The sequence below is a fragment of the Neovison vison genome, chromosome X, assembly GCF_020171115.1.
Source record: "Neovison vison isolate M4711 chromosome X, ASM_NN_V1, whole genome shotgun sequence".
Lineage (NCBI taxonomy): Eukaryota > Metazoa > Chordata > Mammalia > Carnivora > Mustelidae > Neogale > Neogale vison.
Genome location: NC_058105.1, coordinates 39,666,555 through 39,678,873, shown reverse-complemented (window position 1 = coordinate 39,678,873; position 12,319 = coordinate 39,666,555). Strand labels below are relative to the sequence as shown.

General features: G+C 40.6%; 1 protein-coding gene across 5 annotated transcripts in view; it reads left to right on the top strand.

Annotated features, from left to right (window-relative positions):
- Window positions 1–12,319, top strand: part of MID2 (midline 2) — a 98,637-nt gene that overhangs the window by 71,599 nt on the left and 14,719 nt on the right. For all 5 annotated transcript variants that reach the window (XM_044234448.1, XM_044234445.1, XM_044234446.1 and 2 more), the window contains 2 exons: window positions 33–181; window positions 11,514–11,641. In XM_044234448.1, the coding sequence (XP_044090383.1) occupies window positions 33–181; window positions 11,514–11,641 (277 nt within the window). The remainder of the gene's footprint in view (window positions 1–32; window positions 182–11,513; window positions 11,642–12,319) is intronic.

Sequence of the window (12,319 nt, the reverse complement as noted above, 5' to 3'; positions counted from 1 at the left end):
AAACTCATTTTTCTTCTGCTCATTCCTTTAAGGTTATGAAACTGAGAAAGTTGGCACAGCAGGTTGCTAATTGCCGTCAGTGTCTTGAGCGCTCAACAGTCCTCATCAACCAGGCTGAACATATCCTGAAAGAAAATGACCAGGCCCGGTTTCTCCAGTCTGCAAAAAATATTGCCGAGAGGTGAGCAACTTCTCTTCTTTTCTCTAGGCCTGCTCTTAGGAAAAGGGTGCAGCTGGAAGTCACTGAATTCTGTTTGGGCACCTACATAGCAGCTGCTGCCCGAAGATCTTACCAGATTCTTTTTTACTAAAGCCTCAGTGGTAACCTCTGGCTAGCTTCACCCCTTCTGCCAGTGCACAGCAAGCCACATTCCCTAGGGATCTAGGGAACTAGCTAGGGCTCTGCCCCAGCTCTCTGCTGCCCATTCAGTGTTGGAGTTTTCTTTTTTGTTGTTGTTGTTTTTTTTTTTTTTTAAGATTTTATCTCCTTGTCAGAGAGAAGGGGTGGGGGAGGGAACACAGGCAGGGGAATAGGCAAGGGGAGAAGCAGACTCCCCACTGAGCAGGGATCCCATGCAGAGCTCGATCCCAGGACCCTGGGATCATGACCTGAGCCAAAGGCAGACGCCCAACTGACTGAGCCACCCAGGTGTCCCAGTGTGCTGGAGCTTTCTAGGTTGGTGTTAGCATAGGGGCAGAGAGACTTTTGGCCACAGGAATAGGTGTGTGCCCTCTCTGAGTCTGTGCAATTTTTATTCCTTTCATTTAGTTATCTCTCACACAGATGGATAGAGCAGTAATTCTTAGGCTTTTGTTTTTAATCAGTCATCCCCTTGAAAATGTGATGAATGTCCTGAGCTTTCTCCTGAGGGGGAAATGCATGTTAGATACGTACACGTAGAATTTTGCATGTGATTCTAGAGGACTCATGGGTCCTTCGAAGGCCATCTATACACCATGTGCAAAGAATCTGAAGTCTAAAGTGGAACCTTGCTCAGTAGAGTCACCGAGGCTTTAAGGGGCTACAGAGACATATTAGGCAAATTTGGCCTCCTTCTCTGTCTCCCATTTACTAAGGCTTTGGCTCCACGTACACAGTATTCCTTCTTCCTGCTTCTGCCAGCATTCCGGGTGACCCTGGCTTCCACATGGCTGACCCCATCTAATGGGCTCCTTGCCATCCCCTCCTCCAGTGACCCTCACCTCTGCTCCCCTTTATTTACCTGATTCCATGGCTCCCATGCTGAACCTTGCCATCAGTCAGAATTACACTGAAATCATAAATTAACATCCCCCCTCTGTTCTAGCTGCAATCGCTGTACTTAAAGTTGATTGGTTTTCTTCCAGAGTCTCTATTCTTCAACTTCATCGGGATCCCTAAGACCCGACTGCTACCTACCAGCTACTTACTGTCTTTACTTCTTTCTTTGGTCTGTTGAGGCTCTGTGATTTCTCATGTCAGCTGCCCACTCTTGTTGCAATGTACCCACTTCCCTGGTCTTTTTATCACACCAACCTGATCGAATCCCCAACCCCGAACCAGCCCAGCTCTTTCTGTTTTCTTTTTAAAAATATTTTATTTATTTATTTGGGAGACACAGATAGTGAGAGAGAGCATGAGCAGGGAGGAGAGGGGCTTCCCACTGAGCAGGGAGCTCAATGCAGGACTCAATCCCAGGACCCGGGAATCATGACCTGAGCTGAAGACAGATGCTTAACTGACTGAGCCACCCAGGTCCCCCTCTTCCCACCTTTTCCATGTCTGTATTTGGGTTGCAGAACCCAGCTAGAGAAAACCACATAACCAAAGAGGTTGGTATTATCACAGCACACATTTATGGCTTCTAATCTCACTGGGGCCCCGAAATCCTTCTGTGTCACCTTGATCAGCTTTCTTTTTGCTTTGTCTCCCTAATGACTATTTCAAGTGTTCTGTATTCAACTAAAAAATTCCAACCCTGGGGCACCTGGGTGGCTCAGTGGGTTAAGCCGCTGCCTTCGGCTCAGGTCATGATCTCAGGGTCCTGGGATCGAGTCCCGCGTCGGGCTCTCTGCTCAGCGGGGAGACTGCTCCCCTCTCTTTCACTCTCTGCCTGCCTTTCTGTCTACTTGTGATCTCTCTCTGTCAAATAAATAAATAAATTAAAAAAAATTCCAACCCTGCCACCTTCCCCCTCATGCTCAGCAAATGACTTCACATCCTATTTTAAAGAGTGGCAGGTGTGAAAGGACAAAGGACAAAGTTCTCAGCTTCTCACACCAAACTTCTGGGCATATTTACATCCACATCCATGACTGTTGCCTCCCCACTCCCTTTTTTTTTTTTTTTAAAGTAGGCTCCATGCCCATTGTGGAGCCCAAGGTGGGGCTTGAACTCACAATCCGGAGATCAAGACCTGCTGAAATCAAGAGTCTGACAATTAACCAACTGAGCCACCTAGGCACCCCTCCCTTTTGATTATATTGTATTATTTGTGTTTTGGCCACATGCTTCTCTTTTTTCCCATAGCTTCAGTTTTTCCATTTCTCTAGTTGACTTCATATCCACCTTTAAACCCACTCATGTCTCTCATATCTAAAAAATATAACACCCACAACTTTCTCTAACCTTATACCCCCTCTAGCTATTGCTGTATCCATCTTTTTCCCGCCTAGCAAACTTTTTCAAAGATAGTGCCATGTCCTCACCTCTGACTTACTCTTCTCCAACATTAGAAGTTATTTATACTAAAGTAATACTTGTGCATAGTTTAAAAAATCAAATATTACTAATAGTCATATTGTAAGAAAGAGCAATCTCCTCACTCCTAATTTCTGTTCTCCAGTAAGAATAATATTGAGCATTGATACTGTGTTGAGCATTAGTCTAAGCCCCTGCAAGTGTTAACTCATTTAATCCTCTCAAGAAAAACCCCTTATGAGATAGATGCTATTATTATCCCCATTTTACAAGTGAGAGAATGAGGCTCAGAGAGGTTATGTGACTTGCTTAACATGACCCAACTAGTAAAGGATAGAGTCAGGAATCAAACCTAGGGAGTTTAGTGCCACAGTCTACACCTTCCTAGCAAAGCCAAGAAGTTTCAGCTCTATTAGGTATTTCTGTTGGCATGGCCTTTACATTTCTAAATAACATTCTTATATTGCTATTCCTCCCCCATTTTAGACGTTAACAATTGACTTCTGCAAACCTGGAAATTTTTTAGCCATCATTTCCTCAAATAGTTTTTAGAAGATTTTTTTCTTTATGAGAGAGAGAGAGAGAGCGCGCGAACGCCTGCATACAGGGTGAGGGGCAGAGGGAGGGAGAGAATCTCAAGGAGACTGTGCACTGAGCACCGAGCCTGATGCGGAGCTTGATCTCACCACCCTGAAATCCTGATGTGAGCTGAAACCAAGAGTTGGATGCTTAATTGACTGAGCCGCCCAGACGCGCCCCCTTGACTATTCTTTATGCCACCTCCTTCCCTTCTTATGCAAACTCCTATTACATGTATGTTAGGCTCATTGAAGTTTGTCTCAGCTCACCGATGCTCTGTTCCTTTTTTGGCTATTTTTTCTCTGTGTGTTTCATTTCAGTAGTTTCTTTTTTTTAAAAAATTATCTTTATGAGATATAATTGACACATAAAATGGTATATTTTTTAAATTTAATTTTTTTCAATGTTCCAAGGCTCATTTATGCACCACACCCAGTGTCCCATGCAATCCGTGCCCTCCTTAATACCCACCACCAGGCTCACCCAACCCCCCACATTCCTCCCCTCTAAAACCCTCAGTTTGTTTCTCAGAGTCCATAGTCTCTCATGGTTCATCTCCCGCTCCAATTTCCCCCAACCCACTTCTCCTTTCCAAATCCCAATGTCTTCTGTGTTATTCCTTATGGTCCACAAGTATGTGAAACCATATGATAATTGACTCTCTCTGCTTGACTTATTTCACTCAGCATAATCTCCTCCAGTCCTGTCCATGTTGATGCAAAAGTTGGGTATTCATCCTTTCTGATGGAGCCATAATATTCTTTTTTTTAAAGATTTTATTTATTTGAGAGAAAGAGAGAGACAGAGAGACAGAAGGGGGGAGAGGCAGAGGGAGAAGCAGATTCCCCGCTGAGCAGGGAGCCTGACCCCAAGCTCGATCCCGGGACTCAGAGATCATGATCTGAGTCAAAGGCAGTTGCTTAATAGACTGAATCACTCACCTGCCCCTCATTTTGATAGTTTCTAATATATCTTGGCATTCACTAACCTTTTCTTCTGTAATGCCTACTCTGCCATTAATCTCTCCAGTGTATTTTTCATCTCAGACATTGTAGTTTTCATCTCTAGAAGTTCAGTTTAGTTATTTCTATAATATCTTTATTTCTACTTAAACATATTTAGCCTTTCCTCTAGCTTTTGAATATATGGCATGCAACACTAATTCAAAAAAGATGTATGTACCCCTATTTTTATTGCATTATGTATAATAGCCAAGAAACCTATATGTACATTGATAGATGAATGGATAAAGAAGATCACAGACACACACACACACACACACACACACACACACACACACACAGAGGAATATTACACATCCATAAAAAAGGATGCAATCTTGCCATTTGCAACACCATGGATGGACCATGCAAAGTGAAATAAGGCAGACTGAGAAAGACAAATACCGTATGATTTCACTCATATGTAATCTAAATCAAAACAAAACAAACAAAACCAAACCAAATGAACAAACAAAAAGCAAAATCAGACCTACAAATATGGAGAACACACTGATGGTTGCCAAGGGAAAGTGGGTGGGTGATGGGCAAAATGGGTGATGGGCAGAGGGAAATATAGGTTTCCAGATATGGAATGAATAAGTCGTGGGAATAATAGGTACAGTATAGGGAATATACTCAATGATAGTGTAATCAGGTTGAATGGTGGCAGATAGTAGCTACACATGTGGTGAGCAGAGCATAATATACAGACTTGTGGAATCATTGTGTTGTATACCTCAAACTCATGTAACATTGTGTGTCAACTATACTCAAAAGAAAATTAAAATCAAATCTTGGGCAGAGCATGGAATACAGTTATCAAAATTGTCAGAATGTCTAATTCTAACATCTGTGTCAGTTCTGGGTCAGTTTTAATTGATTGCTTTTTCTCCTCATTATGGGTTGCGTTTTTTTTTTCCTTCTTTGCATATCTGATCTTTTTTTTTTCCTGGATGTCAGACATAATGAAATTTATCTTATTGGGTGCTGTATATTTTTGTATTTCTATAAATATTCTTAAGCTTTGTTCTAGGACATGGTTAAGTTTCTTGAAAATAACTTGATCCTTTTGGGTCTTGTTTTTAAGACATGTCAGGTGGAATCAGAGCAGTGTTTAGTCTGAGTCACATTTTCTGTACTAGCGAGGCAAGACATTTCTGAGTACTCTCCAAGGTGCTCCATGCATCACGAGATTTTCCAGTCTGGCTTTTGGGAACAGACTCTATTCCTGGCCCTTTGTGAGGACCAGGGATTTTTTCCCTCTCAACCTTTTTTAAAAAAACTTTTTGAAATTTATTGATTTGAAAGAGAGCGAGAGCACAAGCAGTGGGAGAAGGCCAAAGGGAGAGGGAAACGCAAGAAGCAGACTCCACTGCTGAGCAGGGATCCTGGCATGGGGCTCGATCCCAGGACCCTGGGGACATGACCTGAGTCTAAGGCAGACTTTTAACCAACTGAGCCACCCACGTGCACTTTCCTCTCATCTTTTAAGGGAGCTCTTTTCTTGGCCTTGGGCAGTTTCCTCACATGCATGCATTGATCAGTATTTTCTTGAATACTTAGAGGGGAACCTTCCGGAGGTCTCCAGAATTCTCTCTGTGCAGCCTTCTCTCTGATACTCTGCCCTGTGAACTCCAGCCAACTTAGTCTCTTAGAGTCTCAGTGTTCTTAATTAGAGACATCATCAAGATCTGCCTGATTTTCCCTTCATGTACTATTTCACTCTCTTAATTTTATTGGAACAATTTTTCCCGTAGTCTTCCAAGAAAAAATACATGGGAAGTAAATTTTCAAAAACTTTTTGTTTAAAAAATATTTGAAATTTATTTTCACATTTGGTAAGTTGGAAATAGATTTCCCTTATAATTTTGAAAGCATGGCTCTGACTTCTAGTCTCCTAGACTTCTCCCGACTTCTAGTGTTGGGCTGAGAAACCCACTGCTATTTTGATCCCTGATCTTTTAAATGTGACCTATGTTTTAACATTTGAAGGTTTTAAGGTCTTATCTTTAATCCCATTTTTCTTAAAATTTCCCAAGATATGCCTTGGTATGGGTCTTTTATCATTCATTTTTGTTGGGCACTAAGCAGGTCTTTCCAATCTGGAGGCTAGTGATTTTTCATTCTGGGAAGTTCTCTTATATTTTTCACTAACAATTTCCTCCCATTTATTTCCTCTCTTCTCTCTTTCCAGGACGCTAATTAGTCAGAGGTTGAACATTCTAAATTTTCTCTCTGATGTTTAAAGTCTTTCATTTCCTAGTTTTCATGACACTGTCTACTTACTCTATTATCTGAGATGTTTCCTTAAGTTTTTATCCAGTCCTTCTATTAAAATTTTAATTTCAGCATTCTTATTTTTATTTATAAGAACTCTTTCTTGATCTTTGCTTTTTTTTTAGCATTCTGTCCTTGCTTTGTGGATACAAACTATTTGTTTATCTTCTTGAAGATCTGAACGATGATTTAAAAAACTTCTAAGCTCTGCATTGTTTTGGTCTCCTCCAAGTTCTTTTCTCCATTCGTTTGTTTAAGTTGTTATCTTTCCCTACATGTTTGGTAAGCTTTTGGCTGACTGAATTGACCACTAGAGGGTGACTGGAAGATCTGAGGGTATGGGAACAGTTTGTTCCTCGGGGAATGTCACTATAGGATAAGGTGGAATGCCAGATTTTTACTGAGGGGACCCAAATGTCAGTTCTGTAGGTGTTTTCTCTTCAGTCAGTTTCCCCTAGAAGGAATCTACCAATCTCCTGCTTCTGATGGGGGATGAGGGGTCTAGGCTTGCTGCCACGATTCTGGGAGCCAAGGAAGAAAAGGTGGCTGAGGGTTTTAAGACTGCTTTTGATGCAGCGTCAAAGCTCTGCAGAAACTGAACCTCACATCTCCTGCCAGGACGAGGGAGGAGTAGTCTCTCTGGTCGAGTGGATCTGGGGTCTAGCTGTTCTTCCTATAAACTTTCAACTGTCGGCGGCACAAAATCAGCTTGACGTTGTTGGCTTCCTGACCCAGCTTTCTCTGGTCTGTTGTTGGTTACCGCTCATGCATCCCTTTCTAGCTTCCAAACATTTGCTGACAATCTCTTACTTGCTGGCATGTCTTTTTCCATTCCCTTTGTCTTTGTGGGTTTATGACATTTTATTCTTTGACTGTCATTTCAATGGTATTTCATGAGAGCAGAGATAAAACATAAATTTAAACCACATTATTCAATCATCCCTACTCACTCAAGTCTCTGAAATGTCTTCTGCCTCTACCACACTATTCCCAGTGTTCTTTCTGAGGTCACCAAATGGATACCCTGTTGCCAAATCTAATAGACGTTCCTTTGTTTTTTGTTTTTTTTTAAAAGATTTTTTATTATTTTTTTATTTTTTAATTTTTTATAAATATATATTTTTATCCCCAGGGGTACGGGTCTGTGAATTGCCAGGTTTACACACTTCACAGCACTCACCATAGCACATACCCTCCTTTGTTTTATCTTACTGTTTCGTCTTCCTTAATCACTCAATAGGGGCGCATGGGTGGCTCAGTCCTTAAACGGCTGCCTTCCGCTCAGATCATGATCCCAGGGTCCTGGGATCGAGCCCCACATCATGCTCCCTCCTCTGAGGAGAGCCTGCTTCTCCCTCTCCTACTCCCTCTGCTCTGTTCCCTCTCTTGCTGTGTCTCTGTCAAATAAATAAATAAATAAAATCTTTTTAAAAAATCACTCAATAACCTTTGTTCCTACTGACAGTGATTTGTACTTGAAATTTCTCTGCCCTTAGCTTTGGGGAACACTTCTGCTTTTCTCCCTACCTACTGATTTTCTTTTTGCCTTTGGGAGCACATCGCCTTTGACCTATTCCTTTAAAGCTGTTGTCTTTATGATTCTGTTTTAGGCTATTCTCTTTTCTCTTGAGAATCATCTGCCCAACCTCAATATCTTCATCAGTGGTTTCTCACAGGGTCTGAAATTCTTCCCCACCAATAATAATTGTAATAATCTATTATGGGCCAAGACCTCGGTTAAAATGAAATTCTAGCTGGGAGAGTATTCCTTCCCCCCTTACAAATGACACTTATCATATCATCCTTGAGAGATAACTAATGTTGTTTTGCTTAAACATATTAAACATAGACACACACACACACACACACACACACACAACACACACACACACACACACACACACACACATATACCCCGATGCCATTTTTACTCATCCTTAACTTTCAGCCACTGCTAACATTTGGGAATATAGTATCCCAATATTTAGATTTTTATTTTTTATAAGATTTTTATTTATTTAAGAGAGAGAAAGACAGTGTGTGACTGGAGAGGGGCAGAGGGAAAAGGAGAAGGAATCTCAAGCAGACTCCCCATTGAGCATGGAGCCCGCAGTGGGGCTCGATCCCACGACCATGAGATCATGACCTGAGCTGAAACCAGGAGTCAGATGCTTACCTGACTCAGCCGCCTGGGCGCCCCTAGATTCAATAAATATTTCACAAACAGAGGGTCATGCTGTATATACTTCATTATACCCTATGTTTGAAACTTAGCAATATATCATGAACTTATCCCTGTCATTGAACTGATTTTCAGTGGCCTTGTAGTAGTTCATCTTTTGATGTATTACATTTACTTAGCTCAGTCCCCATGGTTAGAGAGTTAGGTTACATATGGTATGTTGAATGCCCTTACACCTCAGTTGTTTCCTTAGCAATAAATTTATGAAGTAGAACTGTGATGTCAAAGAATATTTGCATTTTAATCTATGTTGGTATTTAATGCCAAACTTATCCCCAAAGTTAGTTATCAGTTTCAGTCCTAATAAAATATGTAGACATTATCTCATACAGGCATAAAAAGCTCCTATAATTTTCATTATTTATAATCTTCAATGCAATCTCACTTTAATTTACATTTACTTGATTCCTCATATAGTTGGCTTTTAAATATATTTTTTAATATTTTATTTATTTATTTGAGAGAGAGAGTGAGTGAGAGAGAGAGAGAGAGAGCACAAGCCGGGGGAGAGGCAGAGGGAGAGAGAGAGAGAGAGAGAGAGAGAGAGAAGCAGGCTCCCTGCTGAGTAGGGATCCTGATCCCAGGATGCTGGGATCATGACCTGAGCCAAAGGCAGATGCTTTACTGACTGAGCCACCCAGACACCCTGGGCTTTGAAATATATTTGTTGCCTATTTGTTTTCATGTTGTGTGAATTAGCTTTCTGTTTTATTTGTCTATGTTCCTGTCACTACTTTCCTTTTTGCTCATGTGTAGACACCTTAAAATCTGTTTTGCCTCCAATTTTGACCCCTTCCAGTCCATCCGTACAGACAGAACACGCTTCCTAAAACATAAATTTGAGCATCACTCCTTGGCCAAAAGTGGTTCAGTGGCCTTCACTGCTCTTTGGATAAAGTGCAAACCTTGTAACGTGGCCCATAAGGCCCTGTGTGGTTTTGCTAATTCCGCAACTAGAGAGAACACACAGAGCCACATAGTCTCGGCTTACTTAACTCCTACGCATTGTGTAGGTCACTGCGTAAAATGAACTTCCTCCTGGGAGATTTCCCTTAGTGCCCAAGTCCCTGCCAGGGGGGTCTTGTGTATGGTAGAGTCCCTTTGTAGTGGCATTTTTATTGCCTGTTTAATATCTTTCTCCTCCACAAACTGAATTTCGTGAGGGCAAAGACCACAACTGTCTGTCTCCAGTGTGCCCGGCACAGTGCCTGGCACATTATTTGTGTTCGGTGAGTATTGGATGGGTGGATGGGTGGATGGATGGATGGGGTGATGGACAGATGGGTGGATGAATGGAAGAAAGAAGATTGGGGAGGCCAGGAAGAAATTTTATGAGCCAACTTTCTGCCTTAACTCTTGCCCTATAGGGGTTGTTTTCTTCTTAGTCATTGAATCCTGAAGACTGGCCATTCTATGTAAGACCTGAAGATTATAGTGTTAGTCTTTCATATGTCTATCCTGGCCTACAGCTTATTCCTAAGTCATCTCTATTTTCACAAACAGCCAAGAGCTCTTGTTGGTGGATGTGTAGCTGGGTTTACGTAGGTGAATGTTTGTTAGCTTCTCAACCCCTTACAACTAATTCACCTTAGAAGTTTCCTCTCTGGTCTTTTACATTCAGTGCCTCTTTCCCTTATTCTACCTATGTATTGTTGACAGATTAATGGTTTTTTTTTCCATTCTGTCATTTGCATGTTCAAGGATCTTCATTGGCTGTGATTCAGAAGGTCTGTCATAGGGCCTCAACATGTGTGCTTTGGTCAAAACTGCCCAAGAGAATGCTGATGTGTTATCATGGTTAATAATTGCTGAAGCACAGAAGAATTTACCTTAATTTTTTTCAAGAGCTATCTAAAATTGGTTCAGGGTATATACTGGTTGTGTGACCTTAGGCAAGTTACTTAAGCTTTCTATGTATCATTTCTTGTTTATGTTATATCTTACCATCATTTATAAAATGGAAATAACATCTACTACACAGGATTATGGCAAGAGGTAAATTAAATAATGAATGTAAAGTACATACATGGTCTCTTCTGTCTACTAAATGCTCAATAAATGTTAGCAGCTGTGTTGTTGTTAGTCATTCATTATTCATTTAACAATTGTTTATTCACCATGTGTCCAACACTGTGTTTCGGACCATGGAAGCTATGAGAGGTACAAAATACAAACCCTGCTCTTGAGATGCTTAGAACTAACTGGGGAGGTAAAAGTAGCAGAGCATTATATAATCATAGTAAATAGTAATAAAATTAAATGCAAATGTTATAAAAGAACAAATCAAGTACAGTATTTAGGTGAAGGCTTGAACTCAGCTCAGCCCCAGCATGCTGGCTTGTTGATTAGCATAAAAAAAATAGAGGGGAAGAAAAAATATCTCTCAAACTGCTCTAACCAAGCCTTCAGAGGTCTAGTTTTGATGCTGCCTGCCAGATGGAAAATGATGCAGAGGGGAAAAAATCCTGTATTTACTTCTCAAAATTAAGACAGGATGGGGGAGTGTGTTTGCGGGGTGAACATATGTGAATAAATATGGTATATCTCTTAATTTGTTCCTGATGATTAAATTTTAACTGGTTTCCATTGGAAAATCACAGATATGATATTTTCCATTTAATGAATCAAGCCCCCCGACTCATATATTTTTGCCTTGTTGAATCAGGAATCAAACATTGGATAAAAGTTGCAAACTGATTTTGATGTATATTGATGCACTTTTTCTCTTTTCCAGGGTCGCTATGGCAACAGCATCTTCTCAAGTTCTGATTCCAGACATCAATTTTAATGATGCCTTTGAAAACTTTGCTTTAGATTTTTCCAGAGAAAAGAAACTGCTGGAGGGGCTAGATTATTTAACAGGTGTGAAAATACTGTGGTTTCCTTCCCATTTTAATGCTTGTCTTTTGGTGTTCTCTTACTTTAAGGTAATCAGAAAAGGACCATATTTGTAATGAAAATGCTTTTATAACTTTTAAGATAATACATGTCAGTAATATATTGTTGCTTGTTGTTGAAGGGGTTAGAACTTAGGTGGCAGTTATGGAATATTAAAGCATGTCCCGCTTGGATATGCATACTGTTCAAATGATTTTAAGGAAATTTGAGAAACTAGCAGATTAGGATGAAAAAATGTAAGAACTGTCTGGCTTGCAGACAATTTTAGGAAATGAGGGATGCATCCAGCCTGTGAAAAATTCTTGTTACCTTCAGGATTATTGAATGGCCACTTCCCGAGAAAAATACACATGTACAATAATTTGGCATTGGTCATTATTTTTGTTAACATATTAAAATAACTGTCATTTACTGAACAACTACTTTATGCCAGACACTGTGTATTCATTTTGTAGTGTAAGTATCTACCACAAATCTGTCAGGTAATGGTCATCTCTTATTTCGCAGATAAGAGAACTCGTATAATTGGCTCTTGGCCATCCTGCCCAGAATATATGATAAAACTTATTTTAAAATAAAAAGAAACAGGTCGAAGGTCATGCAATAAGAAAACCACATGACCACTGGAGGTCTTGGCACTTG